The 25,208-nt window shown below is 36.4% G+C and overlaps 1 protein-coding gene and 1 long non-coding RNA gene across 5 annotated transcripts in view; one reads left to right on the top strand and one right to left on the bottom strand.

Moving 5' to 3' along the window:
- Positions 1-8,792, bottom strand: part of LOC127560707 (uncharacterized) — a 32,709-nt gene extending 23,917 nt beyond the window's left edge. Inside the window, exon 1 of one of the 2 annotated variants that reach the window (XR_007953391.1) lies at positions 8,646-8,792. This is a non-coding gene — a long non-coding RNA (uncharacterized LOC127560707). The remainder of the gene's footprint in view (positions 1-8,645) is intronic. The other variant, XR_007953392.1, reaches the window with a different exon arrangement.
- The window catches only part of SEPTIN9 (septin 9), a 324,173-nt gene that overhangs the window by 105,410 nt on the left and 193,555 nt on the right, over positions 1-25,208 (top strand). The window contains exon 1 of one of the 3 annotated variants that reach the window (XM_051995516.1): positions 9,105-9,195. The exons of the other annotated variants lie outside the window; for them this stretch is intronic. Within the exon in view, the coding sequence (XP_051851476.1) occupies positions 9,141-9,195 (55 nt within the window). The 5' untranslated portion in view covers positions 9,105-9,140. Of the gene's footprint in view, positions 1-9,104; positions 9,196-25,208 lie in introns of those variants that run through there. 3 annotated transcript variants of the gene reach the window in all.

Raw genomic sequence — 25,208 nt, 5'->3', positions numbered from 1 at the left:
AATATGTTATTAATGGAAGGGACAGTTACATTCTGGAAACTCAGTATCCTAGGCAGACAAGGGAGTGAGTGTATATCTGAAATGTCTGTGGTTTTGTAGCTCCCAAATCCACAAACTCAACTTGGCTGAAAATAGCTGCAAAAATTCAAATCATGAGGGAAGGGATCAACCATTTTTCTTAGAGGAAGAGACCAAATTTTCATTTGCTTAAAAAAAATTTCCTACTTTTGCACTCTGTGGAGAATGTCCCCTTCCCTCAACACAACTGGCCATTTTTTTTTCTTCTTTAGTTCAGCTCTAGCCTATTTGGCTTCTCTCTCTTTCAGCTGTCTTTTCTGTAAATTGAAGGGATTGGAAGAGATAATTTCCAAAATCCTATCCAAGGCTAAAATTCTGAGTCCTATAATGACGTGAGAGAAAATGTCATATTTCCTACATTTACCCATTTGGAGGGACAGGTGATGAACATGTGAGGAATTAGGGGAATCTTATTATGTGGGGAAGAGCTAGCTGTCTAAGATTCCAATTAGATTTAGCCAGCAGGGAGCTGGACATTTGCAGGGTGAGCTGTACTTTCTGAATTTCTATAGGATTAAAAAGGAAGGATTAGAAATTTTGCCTTATGGCTTGGGAACAGGCTTTTCCTGTTCTATGGAAGTAGACAAAAGATATTTTAAAGAAAGACATTTTTAAGAAAGACAGATGAGGAAACTGAAGTACAAAAGAGGTTAAATAATTTGGCCAAAGTTAAATAGTAACAGAGGAAAAAATTGAACCCACATTCTCTGACTTCAAATCCCATACTTAAAAAAAGAGAAAGAACAGAATTTCTATTGTTTCTACTATTGCACTTGCAATATTTTATTTATCTTCTACTTGAACCCTCCCAAATAACAAATTAGTAGAAATTTGTCAAGAAAAAAGCAAATCAGGTTATTAGCTATTCCTGAAAATTCATACCTCATTCCATATATCTCTACATTTTCTGTGCTAAGAGGCAGGAGGTATGTATCCCATTATTTTTCCTAAGTCAACATTGGTTTTTGCTCTAATGAGAATTATAAAGTCTGCAATATTATTTTCCTTTATTTTATTGTAATCATCATATTCTCTTAGTTTTCTTTATTTTGCATTTCTTATATTAGTGATTTGAAGCATTCCTTATATGGTTGTTAATAGTTTTCAATTTTTCTTTTGATAACTGTTTGTTTATAATCTTTGACTTCTGTTAATGGCTTTGGTCTTAGATATTTCCATTAGCTGTCTAACTTGGATACGAAATCCTTAATTGAGAAATTTAATACAAAGATCATTTTTCCCCAGTGAGCTGCTTCTTTTTTTTTAATCTTATACATATATTAATTTTGCCTGTGCAAAAGATTTTCAATTTCATGTAATTAAAATTATGTTTTATCTTTTCTAATTGTTTTAAATGGTATGCACAAATCCCCCCTCCCCCCCAGCCCTTTAGTTAATAGTTCCAAATTGTTTTTCAGGTTAGTTGGATCAGTTCATACATCCACTAATAGTGCATTAGTATACCTATTTTCCTACATCCTTTTATCATTTTTCTTTTCTATCATGTTAGCCAATCTGATAGCTGTGAGAAGATAATTTAGAGTTATTTTATACTCATTTCTCTGAAAGTGATTTAAAGGGCTTTTTCCTGCGACTACTGATAGCTTGTTCATATCTTTGAATCTTTATCCATTAGGGAATGGCTTTCATTTTTATAATTAGTTTCCCACATATTTGATAAATGAGGCCTTTATTGGAGAAACTTGCTACAAAACTCTACTTTTGATTGCATTGGTTTTGTTTGTACAAAATCTTTTTAATTTCATGTAATTAAAATTAGCCATGATGCTTCTTATGATTTCCACTATTTCTTATTTGGATGCAAAATTTCCCTAATCTGTATATCTCACAGGTAAAATTTGATATCCTCCCCTAATTTATTTATGTTCTTTTTAAAATAACAGCTTTTTATTTTTAAAATACGTGCAATGATAGTTTTCAACATTTACTCTTGCAAAACTGTGTCCCAAAATTTTCTCTTTCCTTTTCTCTCCCCCCTCCTCTATATAGCAAGTAATCCAATATATATATATATATATAATCTTCCTATACATATTTCCACATTTATTGTGCTGCACAAGAAAAATCAGATCAGAAAGTTAAAAAATGAGAACAAAAACAAAAAGCAAGCAAACAACAATAAAAAGGTGGAAAAACTATGTTGTAATCCACATTCAGTCCCCACAGTCCTCTTTCTGAATGTAGGTAGTTCTCTTCATCACAAGTCTATTGGAACTGGCTTGAATCACCTCATTGTTGAAAAGAACCATATTAAATATTATCACATAATCTTGTTGCTGTGTACAATGATCTCCTGGTTCTGTTCATTTCACTTAGTATCAGTTCATGTAAATCTCTCCAGGTCTCTTTGAAATCATCCTGCTAATTGTTTCTTACAGAATATATAGATATATTCCATAAGATTCATATACTACAACTTATTCATTCATTCTCTCACTGATGAGCATCCACTCACTTTTCACTTCCTTGCCGCTACAAAAAGGGCTGCTACAAACATTTTTGGCACATGTGTATCCTTTTCCCTTTTTTTTGAAGGGAAGGGAAGGGATTATTAAGGAATACAGACTCAGTAGAGACACTGCTGGACCAAAGGGTATGCAGTTTGATGGCTCTTTGGACATAGTTCCAAATTGCTCTCCAGAATGATTGGACAAGTTCACAAGTCCACAAACAATGTATTAGTGTCCTAGTTTTTCCATATTCCCTGCAACATTTATCATTATCATTTCAGCCAATATGAGATGTGGAGAGTTTTACCTCAGAGTTGTCTTAATTTGCATTTCTCTGATCACTGGTGATTTAGAGCATTTTTTCATATAACTAGAAATTGTTTTAATTTTTTTGACTGAAAATTGCCTATCTTTTGACCATTTATCAGTTGGAGAATGGCTTGTATTCCTGTGCATGAGTCTATTCTCTATGTATTGAAATGAAACCTTTATCAGGACCTTTGAAGATAAAGATTTTCCCTGCTTCCCTTTTAATCTTGTCTGCATTGGTTTTGTTTGCACATTATATATGTGTGTGTGTGTGTGTGTGTGTGTGTGTGTGTGTATGTAAATTGAAATTATCCATTTTGCATTTCATACTGTACTCCTGTTCTTTTTTTTCCTTTTTCACAGATCAGAGAGGTATACTTTCCTTTGTTCTTTTAATTTGCTTACAGTTTCACTCTTTATGTCTAAATCGTGAATCCATTTTGACCTTATCTTGGTATAGGGTGTTAGGTGGTGGTCCGTGACTAGTTTCTGCCATACTATTTTCCTATTTTCCCAGCAATTTTTGTCAAATAGTGATTTTTTTATTCCCAGAAGCTGGGTTATGATATTCTTTATGTCAAAAAAACTTTACTCACTTTGATTTTATTTTGGTATGTGGTATGAGAGGTTGATCTATATATAGTTTCTGCCAAACTGCTTTCCAGTTTTCTCAAAAATTATTGTCAAATGGTGAGTTTTTATTCCTAAAGTCTGGATCTTTGGGTTTATCAAATATTATAATAGTATAGCCATTTACTACCATATGTTGTGTATCTAATCTATTCCACTAATCCACCTCTTTATTTCTTAGTCAAATGCTTTTTGATGATTATTTCTTGGGATATAGTATGAAATTTGATGTGCTAAGACTAAGATTACCTTTCTTCATATTTTTTCATTGATTCTGTTGATAGTCTTTTAAAAATTATTTTAATGGCATATATATTTTTTCCAATTACAAGTAAAGATGGTTTTCAACTTTCCATTTTGTAAGATTTTCATTTTCATTTTTTTGTCCTTCTTCCTTTTTCTTCCCCTTCCCCAGGACAGCAAGCAAACCAATATAATTTATACATTTACAATCAATTTTAACATATTTCCATGAGTCATGTTGGGAAAGAAAAATAAGAAGGGAAAAATCACAAAACCACAAAACAACAACTACAAGAAATACTATGTTTTGATCCATTTCAGGCTTCCTAGTTCATTCTCTGGATATAAAGGACATTTTTCATCCGAAATCTATTGGAAATATCTTAGGTTACTGTATTGCTGAGAAGATCTAAAAATATCATAGTTGATCCTCACATAATTTTGTTATTACTGTGTACAATATTTACTTGGTTCTGTTCATTTCACTCAGCATCACTTCACATAAGTCTTTTCCGTTTTTTTTTTTTTTCTGAAATCAGCCCATTCATTGTTTCTTATAGAATAGTATTCCATTATATTTATATCAACATAATTTATTCAGTCATTCCCCAATTGATGGGTATACTCTCAATTTCTAATTCCTTGACACCACTAAAAGAGCTACTACAAACATTTTTGCACACTTGGGTTCTTTTCCCTCTTTTATGATCTTTTTGGGATGCTGATCCAGTAGTAACATTGCTGGATTAAAGGGAACACATAGTTTTATAGACCTTTGGCCTATATTTCTGCTCTTCAGAATGTTTGGATCAGTTTGATTCTCTTGATATTCTTGATATTCTTTTGGTTGTGTTCATATCATCTCGGGATTTGTCTTGGCAGGTAGACTCCCAAGAACTTTAAAACTTCTACAATTATTTTAAATGAAATTTCTCTTTTTGTGTCTTTCTACTAAGTTTTGTTAGTAATGTGTAGAAATACGAATTTATTTTATATCCTACAACTTTACTAAAGTTCTAAATTATTTGAACTAGTTTTTTAAATTGTTAAATCTAATACCTTTTTCCCAATCTTCATCCTTCTTGATCTCTTTGTAGCCTCTTATGTAGGTTTTTGTATGGTTCTTGGTTCTCCCTCATTTTCAATCTTTTTTTCCTGGATCTTCTCTCCTAAGCCTTATTTTCTTTTCCTTCTATACTATCTGACTTGGTGATCTCATCAGCTCTTACCAATTCAATGATTATCTTTGTGCAGCTGATTCCCAGAGCTACATATTCAGCCCTATCTTCTTCTGAGCTCATCTTCTCTTACCAACTGATTTTTGGATATCTTGACCTGGATATCCCATGGACATCTCAAGCTCACATTTCTAAACAGAATTTATTATCTCTTCCCCCTCCCCCCCAAGCCCTCTCTTCTTAATTTCTGTATAAGTGTTGTGGATATCATCATCTTTCATATCATCCAAATTCCCAATCTTTTTTTGTGAGTGTGACTTCCCTGGAGAAGGGTTCTTTTAAGAGTAACACCATTTTTTGTTTGTGGCAGCCCTTTTTGTAGTGGCTAGAAATTAGAAAATGAAGGGATGCCCATCAATTGGAGAATGGTTGGGTAAATTGTGGTATATGAATGTTATGGAATATTACTGTTCTATAAGAAATGACCAGCAGGATGAATACAGAGAGGCATGGAAAGACTTACAAGAACAGATGCTGACTGAAATGAGCAGATCATTTCATTATATACTTCAGGAGATCATTATATACTTCAACAACAATACTGTATGAGGATGTATTCTGATGGAAGTGGACATCTTCGACAAAGAAAAGATCTAATTTAGTTCCAATTGATCTATGATGGATAGAATCTGCTACACCCACAGAAGGAACACTGGGAAATGAGTGTGAACTGGTGTGCATTTTTTGTTTTTCTTCCCAGGTTATTTTTACCTTCTGAATCCAATTCTTCTTTTGCAACAAGAGAACTGTAAGATTACACATACATTGTATCTAGGATATATTATAACATATTTAACATGTATAAGACTGCCTACCATCTAGGGGAGAGGGTCGAGGGAGGGAAGGGAAAAGTTGGAACAAAAATGAGTGCAAGAGATAATGTTGTAAAAAATTATCCATGCATATGTTCTGTCAGTAAAAAGTTATTAAAAAAAAAAAAAGTAACACCATTTTTTCACTCACACAAAAACCTTTGGGTCATTATGGACTCCCTATATCCAGGGTGTTGTCAAGTTCTTTTGATTCTACTTTCCCAACCTCTCTCTCTCTCTCTCTCTCTCTCTCTCTCTCTCTCTCTCTCTCTCTCTCTCTCTCTCTCTCTCTGGCTACCTCTCTTTTCAGTCTTTTATTTGGACTTGCAAGAGTCTTTTTTGTCAAGTCTTTTGTTTCAAGATTCTCCTCCCTTCAGTCTTTTCCTTCCTTTAGCTGTCAAATCAATGTTCCTGAAGCCCAAGTCTGACTATGTCTCACCTTTTCTCAGTAAACTCTCATGGCTTTCTATTGCTTCTAGGATCAAGTATCAACTCCTCTGTCATTTAAAGCTGTCCATAATCTGATGATATTTTCCTATCTTTCTAGTCTTTTTAAATGTTACTCCTTTGCAAATATTTTTTTAATCCAGTGATAACTCACCTTTTTGCTGTTCTCTGTAAAGCTCCCATCTCTGTCTTTTTAGTGCCTGTTGTCTGTTCCTGGGATGATCTCACTCCTTACTTCTATCTCCAAGGTTTCCCAAACTTCAAATCACACTTTCTACAGGGAGGCCTTTGCTCATTCTCTCCTAGTGGTAGTGTCTTTCTTCTGAGACACTGTATACAACTTGCATGTAAATTCATTGTATGTTGTCTCTTTTTTATAATGTAAGTTCTTTGAGGCCAGGGACAGTATATTTGATTTTCTTTGTACCTTTAGATGCAAAGCACATAATAAGTGCTCTGTAAATATTTATTAACCAAATGATTGACTGCCAGGTAATCTTGCCAGATTAGTAGACTTCTACGTCTTTGTTTCCCATCTGAAAAATGAAGGAATTGAATTAAATGATCTCCATTGTCCCTTCCAGCTCTAAAATTCCAGGATCCATGGTAATTTATTCATTACAATAATTTTTTCATTATGTATAGCGGCTTAATTTTGTTTTTCTTCAGAATGTCTCCTTGTTCCCTCACTTTTATTCCAAGAATATTTTAAATCTATTTTCTAAACTTCCAAGACCAGCAAATATATCTTAATATTCTAGCAAAGTATTTCAAGTTTCTTCAAAAAAAATTGCGAACTTTGATGTTAACAATTATATGAAATATTACTCCAAGCAATAATAAAAAGACATGTAAATCAAGATAATGTCAAGGCTTTACCTCATTCTCAGAAAATTGGCAAGAATGAGGATAGTCATTCTTGCTAGAGCTGTGATGTGAATTGGTCCAACCATTCTGGAAAGCAATTTTGGATTATGCTAAAAAAGTGACTAAAGTATTCATATCCTTTGATTGAAAGGATCCCAAACTTAGGTATATACTCCTTACTAGGGTAAAATGAAAGGCTGAATATACACTATTTTTTAGTAACAAAGAATTGCCAGCAAAATAGATGCTCAGATTGTACTGTAAAAAATGATGAATATAAAGAATACAGAATATCTTCTGACTTCCAAATGAATATAAAATAAACAGAACCAGATAAATTTCATAATTTTAAAAATAGTATATATGGTAAAATGGATAACAATGGAAAGTGAATGTTGTATGATTTTAATTAAACTTAGCCCTGAAGAAAAGATAAGACAATATATTCCTCTCATCTTTGCAAAGGGGTTAGGGTATTATGATAGCAGAACAGTAGGGCATTAATGCCTTCTTAGTTGATGTGTTGGATATTTTTACTGAAATATCTTTTTTTTTTTTTAATCATAAGAGAAAGCTTTCTGGGAGGGAGATGAAGTAAAATGTTTTGGGAAATGAAGGTGATCTACAAACAAGATTGCATTAAAAATGAAAAGCCCAAGTCTTTTTTGACAAATAAATATAGGAGTTAGTAATCAAATCCAATCTGTCTTCAGGGTGAAAAAGCTTAAGTGAAATGCTGAGATTGGAATGTAGGCTTTCTTATGCCTAATTCAGGCTATTCTCACTGTATAACTGTATGTTTCTGGGATGATGCTGGTGGGCAGGGTGCTCAAGAATAATGACTGTGGAGAGAAAAAAGGCTTCTCATTTGTAGATTGACTGGAAAACCCTTTCCTATGTGTAACAATGTGTTTGTGGGCATGTGTGTTGTTTGCCTAATGATAGGCTGAGGACCTATATATCTCTATCTAGGGAAGGTAATAGAAAAACATAACAAATACACATATCTCACACATAAATGAGATAAGGGATTTGTATGCCTTAGACATTCTGAAAGTTTGCCACCTAATTGTTGTCTGTTACAGGTTTTAAGCCTTAAGATTTATCAGAAAAATAAATAAATGCCATAAAAAGAAAAAAAGCATAATTACCCTTTTGAAGAGTTTTTAGCACGAGGGAGCAGCTCTGTTCCTAACTTAGCAGTTTTTTTAAGAAAATCCCCGTCGCTTAGGGTAGGTTTGAAGGGCCAAGTCCAGGTTACAGAGATTCCCACGTCCTCTTCCCCACACTCCATTTGTCCTCTCTCCCTCTCTCCCTCCTCTCTTTCTCACTCTCTCTCTCTCTCCCTCTCTCCCTCCGTCTGTCTCTCCGTCTCTCTCTCTCTCTCTCTTTTTTTCTCTCTCTCCCCCATTACCTCCCTCCCTCCCTAGGGCCTCCTCTTCCACATCCGCCCACATCTGGACCCAGCAGTGTGGCAGGCGGCGCTCAGGTTTATGTGCAGGGAGAAAAAGGGGAGTGGGGAACCGAGCTTTGGTCACACCCCGACCTACCCTACTACGGGAAAGGGTGGGGTGAGATGTACCCAACAGAAGAGTCCGCGCTCTTTCTCACTGTTCCTAGCTGATCCCCTCTTTCAGCCGGCGACTTAAGTGAGCTCTGCCGCGGATCTGCTTCTAGCTCTTGGCCCCTGGGTCCGAGGCAGTTTTGACGGGCAGGTGGACCAGCCAGTGGGGGAGCAGAAGGGGCTGGGCTGTTGGGACTGGAACCTGATCCCAACGGCAAGACAGGCGAGGAGGCCGGGCTGTAGAGTGGGAAGGAGAGCGAGAGAAGGGAGAGGCGGGGCGGCGACCGCTTTCCTCCTGCAATCATTCACCCGGATCCAGTGGACTGAGGGGCGCTCCGGAGAGCGAGCGAACGAGTTCGAGCAAGCTCCACACTGCTAGGAACTTGGGCAGCCAGCCCCCGGGCCAGCGCTCTGGGCTCGGCCGGGGGTGAGGGTAAGGGCTTCTTCTAAATCAGTTTCTAAACATCTCTCTCAAGCCAACATGTCGGACCCCACGGTCAATGCACAGCTGGACGGGATCATCTCGGACTTCGAAGGTGGGTGATCAACTCCAGATAGTTCCTCTTCTCTCTTTCCCCCCTTCCTTCCCCAATTCCCGCCAGGTCCTGCAGCCCCTCGGATGGGAAATAGGCAAAGAAGAGCCTGACTCGATCTTCTGTGCCCAAACTTCGGAAATGAGTGGGGAGGTAGGGGACTTGAAGGAAGCACTCACACTTAGAGTCTCAGGGGATAGGTACACACTTGCACACTTGGCCGATATATTTGTTCTCCACCCTCTACAAACTGTCCAGTTTCCTCTTCCCTGGTTTATTGCTGGATTTTATGCGTTTACTGGATTCAACAGTGTGTAGCACCAAGACTCTTACCAGGTATATATCCTCTCTTAGTGTCTGCTTTCCATCCCTCTCTACTCTTTTAGCTGGCATCTAGAGGAATAATCTGGATGGATCCAGGACCTTCAGTCTCCCCCTCCCCCTTCCTTTTTCTCTTCCCCCTTCTTCCCCTCCTCCACTCTGTTCCGGGACTCAGCTGCTGCTGAGATTGGGAGTTGTGGGGGCTGAAGCTCAAGCCCCGGAGGAATGCTCCTCAAAGCACAGATTGGGGATGTACATTTTTTAGGCTGGGGCAAGGACTTAACTGGAGTTTCTTATCCTGAACTAAGCATATTGCCCAGTCTCCCCAAGGCTCTGGGTAGAAATTGGGATTTAGAGGCCAATTTATCCATTCTGAAGAGGTCTAAAGCGGGAGAGATGATATATACCGGGCTGAAAATACCAGTCTCCAAGTTTTTCAATACCTGTTAGTGGGAGTCCGTGTTTAAGTCATTTGATGAGACCCAGTTCTCGTGGCACAAGTATGTATTCTTGTCGATTTGTTTCTTCGCAGAAAAGTTGCAAATCCTTGAAGATAAATGCGAAGTTTTCTAAGTAGGAAGCATTCCATAGTTTTCTATTGTATCTGTGTGTGTGTCCGAATGTGAGGGCCACTGCTTTGTAAGGATCTAGACATATCTTGGGGTAGTGTGATGTGGTAGCCCCTCTACTTTTTGCCTACTCTGTCTTTTAATAAATTATTTCTGGGATCATGTCTGGAGATAACATGGTATAGTGGAATTCCACATAGAACGTTCAGAAGATCCCATTCCAATTCTTTTGCTTTATGTGAATTTGGACAAGTCATTGACTTCTTTTTCTTATCTATAGAATAGGGGATTAGACTAGAATCATCCAAGGCCTTTTTTAGACTTTAAATCCTATAAGTTGTAAACCATCTGGCTTAGGTGTCTCCTGGCCATTGCCTTGTGACAAAGTCAATACTGAGGTCAGTCAAATAGAATTTCATCAGTAGGTTTCTGGTTTGGGAAATGCCTGGTGGAGACTGACTAAGCAAGAGGAGGGAAGAAACTTCTGCTATTGGGAGAAATTATATAGCTGTAATAAAGTGGGGACTTTTGTAAATCGTGAAAATTAACATGTATTACTTTGAATTAGTGAAGTGGGTATTTTTTTCTGAGAGAATTGCACCACTACTCATCACCAGAAATAGAGGGGAATTTCTTGATCTTTAGATCAAGTTGGAAAGTTGGTCTTAAAGTTCCTCCTTTACCATGGCAGTCAACCTTGGTTGGGTACATTATCACTCAGACCTACCTTTCCTAGTTCTGTCCCATTCTGTCTCTCAGTCATGCAAAATTGTTTTTGCCACTTTGCACTTACTGAAACTTACAGTCGTTCAAGTGGGAAGAACAATAAAATGGATACCCAGAGATCGAGGTTCTGAACCTGACTCACTAATTAATTCTGTGGCTTTAGACAAATTGACTTGCTTCTTTAAGCTTTTTTAAAATTATTATTATTTGTAAATCAAGGGTGCAGGGGTGGAGAGTGGCAACTCATTGATCTTTACGGTACTTCTCTGCTCTAATAGACTGAAGTCTTTACTATGTGCAGATAGGAACAGGCTAGTTAAAAATGACACTTTTTCTTTTTCCCTGTACTAACTGCCCGCTTTTATTGTTGAAGCCCCAGGGAATTTGAGGCCAAATAGGAAGGAAAGGTGGTACTACTATAGGAGGCTAGTGGGGGCGGGGGCGTGATTTGGGGTAGGAGTGGCTTTGCTACATCCTGTCATCGGTGACTGACTTCCTCTTTGGCTTCTGATTAGGGCTAATGCTGGCTGGAGATAAATGGATATCCCTAGAAGGACAAAGCTCTTTCCCAGCTTGTTTGCTTCTCAAACCCTAATACATAACCCTATCTGGAGAAAGTTGTCAATTATCTTTGGATGCCTTTCAAAAGTCCTTCTCCAGTATCACAGTGCAAGAATATTACTTCTTTCTTTCTTTCTTTCTTTCTTTTTTTTTTAATAGTTTTTTTTTTATTTACAAGTTATATGCATGGGTAATTTTACAGCATTAACAATTGCCAAACTTTTTGTTCCAATTTTTCCCCTCCTTTCCCCCACCCCCTCCCCTAAATGGCAGGATGACCAGTAGATGTTAAATATATTAAAGTATAAATTAGATACATGTTATTTTGCTGTACAAAAAGATTCAGACTCTGAAATATTGTACAATTAACCTGTGAAAGAAATCCAAAATGCAGGCAGACAAAAATAGAGGGATTGGGAATTCAATGTATTGGTTCTTAGTCATCTCCCAGAGTTCTTTCGCTGGGTGTAGCTGGTTCAGTTTATTACTGCTCCATTGGAACTGGAACTCATTGCTGAAGATGGTCAGGTCCATCAGAATTGATCATCATATAGCATTGTTGTATATACATCATATAGTACTGTTATATATAGAATATATTGATCTCCTGGCCCTGCTCGTTTCACTCAGCATCAGTTTGTGTAAGTCTCTCTAGGCCTTTCTGAAATCATCCTGTTGGTCATTTCTTACTGAACAATAATAAAGAATATGACTTCTAAAGAGACAGCTTTTGTGAAATAGTTGGGGAGTTCTTTCCATAGAATCTTAGAATTTGGAGCTTGATGGGATCTTTAAGATCAGCTAGTACAACTTTCATTTTACACATAAGGAAACAAGCTTACAGATATTAAGTGGCTTAACCAAGTTTGTGTGAGTAGCAGCAGAGACAGAATTTGAACATGGTTCCTTTGACTCAGGGTAGCTAAGTGGCACAGTGAGTAGAGCCTCAAGCTTAGAGTCAGGAAGACTTGAGTTAAATCTGGCCTATGTGACCCTGGGTAAATCATTTAGTTGTGCTTGCCTTAGTTTCCTCATCTGTAAAATGAACTGGAGAAGGAAATGGTAAACCACTCTGGTGTCTTGGCCAAGAAAACCCTAAATAGATCATGAAAATTTGAACACAACTAAATAAAAACAACAACAAAGACCAGGGGCAATAAAGTACTGTTATCTATTCAATGCTAAAATTAGTGATTTGGAAGAATAGGACCATAGGTTTGGAGCTGGAAGGGGTTTTTGAGGTAATTGCTTCTAACTCTCATTTTACAGAAGAGGAAAATGAAGCCCACAGAGATGGAGTGACTTAGTAAGCCCACAGAGATAGAGTGACTTGCTTGAGGTGGATATACATACTAAGTCAGAGAGCCAGAGATTAGAAGCCAGATTCTTAAACTACAGATCTAGCACTCTCCACTTTGTGATGCTTTCTCTGAAGAAATAGAAGGCAATCTGAATGTTAGTGGAACAAGAAAAAATTAGATGTAATGACTAAAGGACAAATAATTACATATATTATACAACCCAGTTCCATTTAACATAGTGCTAAATAGGAGATGGGAATACAAGGAACAATTGAATTAGTTCTGTCTTCAGGAAATAATAAAATAAAGTATATGGTCTGAATGTGATGACATAAATCTTAAGGGCTATAGATGAGGGAAGAAGGCTTCAATACAATCATACAGCCATGAACCAGAGTTGGAAAGAACCTTTGAGATCATCTGATACAAGTTCATTTTATAGATGAGGAAACTGAGGCACAGAAGAGTTTGGTGACTTTCTTGGATTCACATAACTAATTAATAATAAATCTGAGATTAGATTTCAAGTCACCAGACATTCATGAAATACCTTTATGGAGTAGGTAGTCATTGAAGTAGAGCTTAGAGACAGTATGGGATGAACTTCTGAAGAGGAGTTAGGAAGACATTCCAAACAGGAAAACATGTGGAAATGGGAATGAGCATGTTATATTTGGGAAATAATATGGGGAAAGCCCATTCTAATGAGTGAAGAACACTGAGAAAAGGTGTTGCCTAAGTAAAGTGAGACCATGGCTGAAAGAGATTGGCCTTGATGCAGACAAAGATAGAACATAGAGAATGTAGATTCTTAATCAGATAATGAAAGGGTGAAAGTGGTATTTGGGGAAGATTTTTCTATGGAAAGGCAATTTGGAGTAGTAAATAGGAGTCAAGAAGACTTAGTTGTTAAGTTTTATCTCTTGACATATGCTGACTGTGTGGCTATGAGCAAATGATTAAATCTCTTAGTACTCCAAGTTCTTAGTATCCTTAGTAGATCAGTTGATAATTTATACATCTGCATCTATTGAAAGAGTTTCTTCCCTTCATCTCTCCTTACCTCCCTTCTTTCCCCTTCCTTCCATTGTGCTACCTAGCTGCTCCTCCAGGAATTTTTCACATGGAAGAAATAATAGGTGATTATTAACAAGTCTTTTAAGTTTCCCAAGTCTCATTTTCTTCATTTATAAAATGGGAATAATTGTAGATCCTATCACAATAAGGTTCTCTCTACGATCATTAAAAACATTTGACAGACCTCCAAACACTATGTAAATGCTAACTCTTTTTAAAAAAAAATATTACTTTAGGGCAGCTAAATAGCACAGTAGATAGAGCAATGGCCCTGCAGTCAGGAAGACCCGAGTTCAAATCCAGCCTCAGATATTTAATACTTTCTAACTGTGTGACCCTGAGCAAGTTACTTAACCCCAATTGCCTTAGCAAAAAAAAAAAATAATAATATATATGTATATATATATATATATTTCCAAATATATGCAAAGATATTTTTTAACATTTATCTTTGCAAATCCTTGTGTTCCAAATTTTTATCCCTTTCTCCCCCCTCCCAAAGACACCAAGCAATCCAATATAGGTTAAACACGTGAAATTCTTCTAAACATAATTGCTAACTCTTATGAATTCTTATTAATTGGGAGAAGAAAATGATTCTTAAGTGACCTTAGAAATCAAATCTTTCATTCAAGAAGTCGAATTGTACCACAACATCAAAGTATTGAGCAATAGGTTCCTTGGGGGAGATTTCAGAAACAAGCATTGAAGTAGTCACTTGGAGAACACTGACTGGTCAATTGTCTTTGGGTAAATTGGAATATGTAATCATTTTTATAAGGCATAGGACTCCCCTAAATCAGGACTCAAGAATTTACTTGGCATCCCGATTTGAAGATATATGCCTTTAACCTGTTTCTTTTTGGGAGAGAGGAATTGAAGCAGCAGGGGTTTATCTATAACCCAACGTCCCAGAAATTATTTTATTTCCCTCTCCAAGAGAGCCCTCTCATTTGGCTTTTCATCCTATATTCACCTTCTATCCTATATTTGCTAAATGAAGTATCATTAAGATATTATTCCACAGAATTTCTCTGAAGTTCCATCAATCATTTTTGCTTCATCTGTTGTCTGCACTTGGCTTCCTGAAGATCCAAAGGATAACTGACATTGATACATGTGTGGCTTTTGAGGTTACTGCCAACCTTTTCATTTGTGCCATTTCCTTTTCTTTAAAGTGGAATATTGGAATTCTGATGGTACCCTTGATCTAAGCAATGAATTAAATATAGATACAGGAAGAATGTTAAGTTTTGTCATTTTCCTTAGTGTTTTTTTTAATGGGTCTCCTGTGTTTTATCCTTTACCAAATGATAACTATGCTAATAACAGCTTGCATTTAATATGTCACTTTATAGCTTACAAAGCATTTTCTTAAAAATTGCTTTATGAAGTAGTTAGTGCATGTATAGAAGTAGGCTTTAGAAAGTATAGCTAAGTAAACTAGAACCCAGAAAGTGAAAAATGACTTGGGATTTTAACCCTGGCCCATTTCCAAGATGAGTTCTTTTTTTTGATTGAACTTGTTTGTTAAGCTGATATTTACCATATTCTTATGAGACAGGGTAACTGCATAATGGAGGAGGGGGAGAGAATTGGGGAGTATTTCCCTTTGTTTATGACTGGAAGCCTCCAAGAAGATAACCTGATGGCACAAAGAATAGAATGTTGTGTCTTGAGTCAGGAGTCAGGAAGAATCGCCTTAAATGTCAAATCCAGACTCAGACCATGCTTAGCTGTTGTACTCTGGGCCTCTGCCTCAGTTTCCTTACCTGCAAAATGGGAATTACAAGAGGATCTACCTCCTAGGATGAAAGTGAGGTAGTATTTGTAAAATGCTTAGCACAGTGCTTGGCACATAATAGGTGCTTATTGCCTCTTTCTCTGCCCTGTGTGGTATACAAAAAACCTTGGGTTATTCAGAGCCACACTGAGAGAGTGCAGATACTGATGGATCTTATTAAGTTAAAAGTTGGAAAAGCAATAACTTATATGTGCTGTGTGAGGACTACTTTAAGTTCAGTGGGTTGCATAATTGAGATGGCTGAAATGGATTTTTTTTTTTTTTTTTTTTGGGCTTACAGGAACTCTGGAAGGAAGGAAACAAGCATTTATTAAGTGCTTACTAGGTGACAGACACAGTGCTAAGCTCTTTACAAATATTTCTCATTTGTTCCGTACTACAACCCTGAAAGGTGAATGCTATTATTATTCCCATTTTGTAGTTGAGGAAACTGAGGCAAATTGTCTGATGGTGGGTTTGAACTCAAATCTTCTGATTCCAGGTCCAGCATTCTATCCATTATACCACCTTGCTGCCCAAGCTAGATTAAAAACTGTAAATCATAGAGCATATAGCTGTTCTTGATGAATTCAGATCAGCCGGTTCAACTACATCCTTGGGTTCTGAAAGAATTGGCAGATATGATTGCTGAGAAAGTCAGTGATACTTAGAAGATTATTGAAATTGGGAGAAGTATTACAAAATTGGAGAAAAGAAAATGTCCCAGTTCCCCCCCCCCCCCAAAAAAAAAAAGAAAGTCTAGAAAAGCTCATTTAATTAAGTATTTGTCAAATATCAAGAAAGGGAAGGATTACTTCTAAGAGTCAGTATGGTGGGTTCATCAAGAATAAGTCATGGCAGAATAACCTTATTTCCTTTTTTTTAGATTACTATAATAGTAAATGAAAGAGGTGCTGAGGATATAGTTGGTCTAAGTTTTAAACAAAGTTTCTGATGTAGTTCATAATCTTCTTATGGAGATGCAGAAATAAAAATTAATACCCAGATCTATAATCTCTACATTCATTTTTCTGAAGGTACTTGTCTGGTTTTTTTAATAGCAGATGAATGAATAAATGAATCAGTATTTTTGTTTTTATTGTGTGCCAAGCATTTCAATAAACACCGAGGATACAAATTTTTAGAATGCAACAACACCATCTCAAGAAGTTCATGCTCTAATCAGGGGAGACAACACATATTAAAAAATTCAGCTGCAGAGTTGTTGGAAAGGCTTAGAGATCCTAAAAGGTGAAGCAATAAAGTATATGCCAAGATCCCAGAGTTTCCAGAATACTTTACTTACAAAGTGCAGTCAGTGTTAATGTACTTATCCTTAATTTGACAGTCTACTGTCTAGTGAGTAAAAGCTGAACATGTTTTGAGGGTGTATCAATAAGCAAAAACTTATTAAATACTTACATTGTACTTGCCTTGGGGATCCAAAAATAAAAATGAAACAGTCCTTGCTTACTCTACTACCTGATCTGAGTTTTAAAGGAAGCCAAAAAACTCCCAGAGGTGCAGATGAAGAGGAAAAGTCTTCCAACAATGGATGCTAGCCAGGGTAAAAACATGATATGGAGTATTATTTATGTGGAATAATAAATAGGCCAGTGTGATTGGACTTTATAGAATGTGGGGAGTAATGTGTAAAGAGACTGGAGAAGTAGGATCAAGCCAGGTGATAAATCTATTAAATACCAGGCAGAAAAGCTTATATTTGGGCATAGAGGGAACCATTGGAGTTTATTGAAAAAAGGGTTGATAGTCTTTTCTGTGCTTTAAGAAAATTACTTGGGCAGTTGTGAGTAGGTTGAATTAGAGTTGGGAGAGATTTGAGTCGGAGTCTAATTAAGGGCTATTTTAGTAGTAGTTTAAGGGAGAGACTAGAATGATGATTGGGTTGATAGAGTGGGCATGCATATGAGAGATACTGTAGACATAAAAATGATCAGATATACAAGTATCAGAGAAAGTAGTAGTTTAAGGGAGAGATTAGAATGGTGATTGTGTTGATAGAGTGGGCATGCATATGAGAGATACTGTAGGCATAGAAATGACCAGATATACAAGTATCAGAGAAAGTAGTAGTTTAAGGGAGAGACTGGAATGGTAATTGTGTTGATAGAGTGTAGGGTATGCATATGAGAGATACTGTAAACATAGAAATGACCAGATACACAAGTATCAAGAGAATGTACACAACCAGTTTGACTAACATAACCTCCCTCAGGGCCATACATACCAGTCTTTCCCGGATAATCATGGAGATGAGCTGATGTTAAAGTGCCAAACAGCCTTTTTTTATTGGTAATCTTAGCATGGGTTAGCAGGAAGCAAGAGCAAGTATATGTATGTTTCTGCCTCTTTTTCTGAATCTCTCTACTTCTCTCTGCATCCTTCTCTTTTGCCTATGGCAAAGCTGGCCATTTATATTTACTCTCCTCTGGGATTACCCTGTGCCTAGCCTACTCAGCACTGTGTAGGTGGATCCACAGAAGGGAGATACCTGGAGTTAGTGCTTCGTCCTATGAAAAGATCTATCAAGAGGCTACCCCCCCCCCTCTCTTTCCCCTCCCCCCCTCCTCAAGGAAACACCTGTAAGACACAATCTCCTGCCTCAGAGGCCAAACCCCCTTCTATCTCTTGAGTCCACCCTACCAGCTGACATGGCATACATGGCACTTCTCAGAAGGAAAGTCTCTAACAGACTAATACAGATATAAATACAACTGCCAAATATTAGGAAGAGAGAGACAATAACAGGGAGGTTGACAGGGACTCAGGGGCATCTAGGAGAAGACAATTATAATATGAATGACTAGAATCACATCAGATTGACTTGGAACAGCTTTCTGAAAGAAGAGGGTCTCAAAAGTAAAATTCGGAAGGAGGAGAAGGGATATAATTTGGATTAGAACAGAGAGGTTGTTTAAATGTTGGGAGAACAGAGCAATTATAGAATGTAGGAAAGGATTGGCTATTTTCAGGGAACAGCAAATAGGTTTACTATGATATGAGGATTTTTAAACAAGGGGATTTTGAAGCTACAATTAAGCATTTCAGTATTTTTTAAAAAAAGAGATAGTTATTAACCTATTGGAACTTGTAAGAAATTGTGCCTGCTTGTGAAGGAGTAGTTGGGTGATGATTAAAAACAGGTCAAGTATGAAGGAGGTAGCTGGGAGACACGTACTTGTATTAAGCAGCAAAAGCATTCCCCTCTTTAACTACCCTGTTTGCCAAATCTGGCTCACCAGATTTCACACACATATGCAGTCACTTGCAGAGCCAAGTTTTGTGGTTTGGGCTGAACAGCTCTCCTAATTTTGAGATGACCGTTGTATCAGTTTTGCCATTCCCATTCTTCCTGGCCCTGTGGCAGAATCTGTGCCCTCTCCCCAACCTCAAACTGCTAGAACAACAGCCCCCCTGTCAGTGTAGTGCTTAGGGCCTGAACCTTGGCACGGACAGTTGAGAGCAGTGGCATGTATGTTGGGGAATGGCTCAGAAAACTCTGTAGAGAAAAGGAAGCTTGTAGGCAGGCAGCCTGCTTGTGGTTTTGTTTGCTAGTGTTTCTGAAAAGAACTGACTGCAGGGAGTTTGCTTATGCTTTCGCTCCCAAAGATCCATGCTGGGCAGGCTCATCATCTTTATTACAAAGCATTTTTCAAAGCCTAATTGCACATGGTGCTAAACCTCGATGCTGGACAAAGCAAACATTAATATCTCTACTCAGCTGGCTCAATTCATTAAAGCATGGTGCTAATGAAATCAAAGCTGTAGGCTGGGTCCTATTTGAGGTGATTCATTAAATTCCATTTCTTGCCCTCAGACACTTACTAGCCATATGACCTTTAGTCAAGTCCTTAGTTTCCTCATCTGTGAAATGGGGATAATAGGATCAAGTAAGACAGTAATTGTAAAGCATGGTGTTATGTAAATGTTAGTTATTATTCTTATTTTTTATTTTATTTTGGTCAAGTTGAGTTTGAGAAAACTGATGAGTAGAGTTCATTTTTTAGTTACAACTGACTCTTTGTGACCCCATTTGAGTTTTTTTGGGAAAAAAAATTGGAGTTTGCCAGGTGAGGAACTGAGGTAAACAGAGTTAGGTGACTTACATACTTGCATACATACTGCACTGATGATAACTTCTTCAACTTATAGACAAAAGTCTATAAACCAAGACTAAAGTATCTTGGAAGGAGTGCTGGTGCATGTTGTTTGGTTTGTAGATGATCAGTGCAGTTTCTGAAGCTGAGATGCAACAAAGTATGGCTAGATTCTCTGTTTCTAATGCTAATTTTGACCTAACAATTAACAGCAAGACAACACAGATAACTTCATTAGTCAGCACTATCCCATTTGTATATGGAACTATCATACAATGATAGTAAATGGAGAACTTTTGAATAAGTGGATAAGTTCGCTTACATTGGCTGTATACTTTCCAAGCATGTACACATTGATAATGAGATTAATACGTACATTGCCAGAGGTAATGTGGTAGTGTGGAAGAAAAGAGATATTGTGCTGATCTTGTTTTTATGCCTGTGAAACCTGGATAGTAAGTGCCATACAGGAAATTGAAACAGTTCTATTTGAATTATCTTAAGAAGGTTCTGAAGATTATCTGGCAGGATAAGATACCAGACACTAAGGTCTATTCTTGAACTAAACTGCCAAGCATTCAAACTCTATTGAAGAGAGCACAACTCCATTGGGCTTGGCTACATTGTTCAAGTGCCAAATATACATTTGCCAAAAGTATGGAGAACTTAGACAGGGCAAGCATTCACAGGGTGATCAGAAAAAGTGATATGAGGACACTCAAGGTCTCTCAAGAAATTTAGAATTGATTGCGTGACATGGAGATCCTGGTACAGGACCATCCAGCATGGGGTACCCTCATCAGAGAAGGTATTATGCTCTATAAACAAAACAGAATTGAATTAGTTCAGAAGAAATGCAGAATGTGCAAAGCTAAAGAATCCACCCCAAATTTTCATGGGGACTATTTGTGTCCAACCTGTGGGAGAGCATTCTGAGCTTTATAGTAATCTGATCAACCACAGCTGCACATACTAACTTGACTCTTAACAGTGATCTTATTTTAGTTCTCTTTGAGAATGAAGGCCAACAACCAACCAACCTACTAACATTATTATTTATAACACTTTTTTTTAGATTCTAAATTTTTTTTCCTTTCCAGCTCTATTTAATTTTTTTTTTTGCTTTTTTTTTTTAATTAAAGCTTTTTATTTACAAAACATACGCATGGATAATTTTTCAATATTGACTCTTGCAAAACTTTCTGTTCCAAATTTTTCTCTCCTTTCTCTCACCCTCTTCCCTAGATGGCATATGTTAAATATGTTAAAACATATGTTAAATCCAATATATGTATACATATTTATACAGTTATTTTGCTGCACAAGAATAATCAAATCTAGAAAGAAAAAACCTGAGAAGGAAAACAGATTCTTAACTTATTGAAAGCAGGACTTTTTGCCTCATCAGTACTTAACACAATGCCTGGCACATGGATTTACAAATGTTTATTGATTGATCCCTCCAACCAAAGGATGCTTGCTCTTGGTCACATGATGAGTTTAGTTCAAGTCTTTCTCCATGATTAGAAAAACAAACAGTTGAATAATAAGTCTTTTAAGCTCAGGGACTTAAGTCTTACTAGTTTAACACTCAAATATTGGTATTTGATGATGATCCTCTACTGACATTTCTTCTTAAGACATGATGAATTGAATTCACAAAGAGAACTATATGGATTCAGAGAATACATGGAAGCAATATGACATTGGACTTGGGAGTCACCTTCCAGCTAAGTGGTTCTTTGGAGAAATCTGGCCTCAGACACTTTTTAGCAGTATGATCCTGGGCAAGATCCTTAACCCAATTGCCTTGCTTCCAGACCTGTAAAATGACCTAGAGAAGGAAATGGCAAACTACTCCAGTGTCTTTGCCAAGAAACTCCAAATGGGATCCCAAAGAGTTAGACATGACTGACCAACAAAAACTAGAACAATACCTAACAGTTCTGATATTCAATAGTTATATTACCTTGGATCCATCTTTTAAACTCTCTGAGTCTTAGTTTCTTTAAAATAGGAATACTATTTTTGCTCTTGTCTCAGAAAGTTGATTTGAAGAAAATGCTTTCAAAATCTTAAAAGGCTAAATAAATATATGGGGACTATTGTTTTTATTCATAATAATATGAGCTTGTAGCCTATGACCTGATTTTCTTTATATCCTATGGAAGATGAAAGATTTTTTTGGTTAAACAAAGGGTAAAAAGGATCCCATAAGATAAATGGACAAGTCTAATTATATAAAATTGTGCACAAACAGAATCAAAGCAGATAAAATTAGGAGAAACTGGGAAAAAGTTTTTCAGTAAATTTTTCTGACAAATGTCTGCCCTCTCAGGGTAAGAAATTGGTTTAAATTTATAAGAACAGGAGACAATCCTCAACAGATAAAGTATCAAAAAATTTGAATAGGGACTTCTTAAAGGAAGAAATCTAAAATATTAATACCAGATGAAAAATATTCCAACTCACTAGTAAGAGAAAAGCAAACTTAAAAAAAAAACAACAACTCTGAGGGACTTGGCATATCTACTATATAGATTGGTAAAAGATAACAAACCAAAAAATGACAAATATTAGAGGGTGTTGTGAGAGTATAAACACACTAATATAATATTTGTCAAGACATAATATATGTCAGTCCATATATGAAGTGGACCATATATTTTGGAGAGCAGTTTGGACCTGGAGCCTCAAAGTCACTAAACAGTATATATCCTTTGACCCAATGATAATACTACTAAGCCTCCCTCAAAGAAATGAAAGATAAAGAATCCATATATTACAACATTTTTTAAAAGGCAAAGAACTGGAAAATAAGGGCCTACCTATCAATTGAGGAATGGCTGGAGAGGTTGTGATATATATACATACATATACACACATACATAAAACATATATGTATATGTACATGAGTACATACATGCACATAATAGTAGCCTGTTAAATTGTTACTCCTTGAGGTCAAGGACTGTCTTTTGGCTCTCTTTGTATCTCCAGAATTTACATGGCACTTGCTACATGATAGTTGCTTAATAAATACTTATTGACTGATTGGTATATGAATTAATGAATATTGTTGTGCTATTAATGAAAAAAGGGACAGATTCAGAGAAGCATGGGAGTTGAATGAATTGCTACATAGTGAAATGAACAGAAGCAGAACAATGACTAAAACATCATAAAAAAAGTTTTGAAAGATTAAACAACTCTGAATATTGTCATGATTAGCTATGATTCTTAAGTGCTAACAATGAAGAATACTATTTATCACCTGTCAGATAGGTGATGGATATGAGATGCAGGGTAAGATATTAATATTCAGGCATGTAAAAAACTTGTATGATCTTTTTGTATATGCTTTTGGCAAGTTCTTCTTTTTCATCTTTGATTTCAGAATAGCAGTTAATACTTTTAGTGTATGCAGCCACATGCTTTTCCTTGTTATCTTTATGCACAATTATCTCACCTGGAAGATGCCAAGGTGGTTTTAGGAATCACCTTCAATCATTGCTTCAGTATGGTTTTGGTTAAGAATTTAATATTTTTCTAGTCCAAAGAACATTTTGAAATTGTTAAGATTCTATTTTAATATGATTTTCATTGGACCCATGTAGATCGATGTCATCCTTATACAGTAGTCAATAAAAAGATATTTTTGTTTCATTCCTTTGTTAATTTGGAAACCATTCGTGAGAACACTTAGGCTTAAGTTGGGAGAGATGGTAATGGTTTTAGGGGAATCAGAATCATAGGGTGCTTCAAATATCTCCTTGAAAAATTCCACCTTTTACATGAGCTGTTTTTTGCTAAAAGTGAATTGTTGGCATGTTTCAAATATAGGATAGTTTTTCACATGGACATTAAATACTTTAGTGTTTTCACTATATTTGATTCATTTTTATGTATTTGCTATGCATAACTGAGGCATGAGTATTAATTTGAGACCAAGGCTTTGAAAATAATAATTTATTTTATTGTACTTTTGGATATCTTGTCATCCTTTGGATGTCCTTTGACCCAATAATAATACTACTAAGCCTCTCTCAAAGAAATGAAATTTTTGGATATCTTGTCATCCTTTGGATATCCTTTGACCCAATGATAATACTACTAAGCTTCCCTCAAAGAAATGAAAGATAAAGAATCCATATATTACAACATTTTTTAAAAGGCAAAGAACTGGAAAATAAGGAAAATAAGGAGATTGTCAAACTCCAAACTCCAAAAAATTTTTTTACGTCCTTGGGACTTTTTGACACTATTTTTGTCCCTCAGCCTCCCTCTCCCTCTCAAAACACACACACACACACACACACACACACACACACACACACACACACATACAATGGTCACTAGTATTCTCATTTTTGAGTAATTTTTAGGTTTACATTTGAGAGGAATTTAGTAGAATTTCTTGCTGTTAATTCATGTGCTATCATTTGAACCTGTAATTAAAAATCTCACCAGCACCATATCTGGATGATCTTTCTGCTTCTCTCTCTGCCCTCTGCCTCCACCCACCAAAATCATCATTTCCTATACAACACATCAGGACTTGCACAAAGAGTGGGTGGGGGCCATTTTTTCTCCAAGCATATATATTAATAGAGTATGGTCCAATTACTATTTAGCCTCACGTGCTTGGGACCTCAGTGCATCAACTCGAGCTTCAGTCCATTACAGAGTTCCAAATTCATTCTTTCCAGCTTGTCCTCCATCTATTGAAAAGGCAAGCAATATGATACCCATTATACATGAAGTCATGTAAAACATATTTCCAATATTAGTCATGTTGCAAAAAAAAAAAAGCAAGAAATATAAAGTGAAAAAATATGCTTCAATTCACACTGTGTTAGTTCATCAGTTTTCACTCTGGAGATGGATAACATTTTTCATTATAGGTTCTTTGAAATGATCATGGCTCATCAATTCTTTTACAGTTGGTCATTATTACAATATAGTTGTTTTTGTATACAATGCTTTCTTGTTTCTGCTCTCTTCACTTTGCATCAGTTCCTGTGTTTTCACAAGTTATTCTGAAACTATCCTCCTTATCATTTTAAGAAATACCTAATAGTAATACATCATATGTCATACCTTGTTCAGCCATTACTTAGTTGATGGGCATCCTATCAAGTTCTAATTTTTACCAACAGACAATATTGCTATAAATATTTCTGCACATTTAGGTCATTTCACTTTTCTTTTGAACTCTTTGGGATATAGACCCAGTAGTGGTGTTCCTGGGTGAAAGGGTATGCACAATTTTATAACCTTTTGGGCATTATTCTAAATTGTTCTCCAGAACAGTTGGACCAGGTCATAATTCTATCACTGCTTTCCAATTTTGCAGAAAAGACAGTTTTACTAACTTTCCTTAGTATGGCCATTCTGTCTTTTTCCACAATAACCTTGCACAATCTTTAGATTTTTGCTAATTTCATTGTTAGATTTCTTAGAACCCTATAGATAGACATATAGAAATGTTCCTCATTTTCTTTCTTTGGAAATCTGCTTGGCTCTTTTCTTTTCCCCTTTTCTTTTTAAGACACTCCAG

The sequence above is a fragment of the Antechinus flavipes genome, chromosome 4, assembly GCF_016432865.1.
Source record: "Antechinus flavipes isolate AdamAnt ecotype Samford, QLD, Australia chromosome 4, AdamAnt_v2, whole genome shotgun sequence".
NCBI classification, from domain to species: Eukaryota; Metazoa; Chordata; class Mammalia; order Dasyuromorphia; family Dasyuridae; genus Antechinus; species Antechinus flavipes.
Note: the sequence above shows the minus strand (reverse complement) of the source record. Positions and strands in the feature narration are given on the sequence as shown.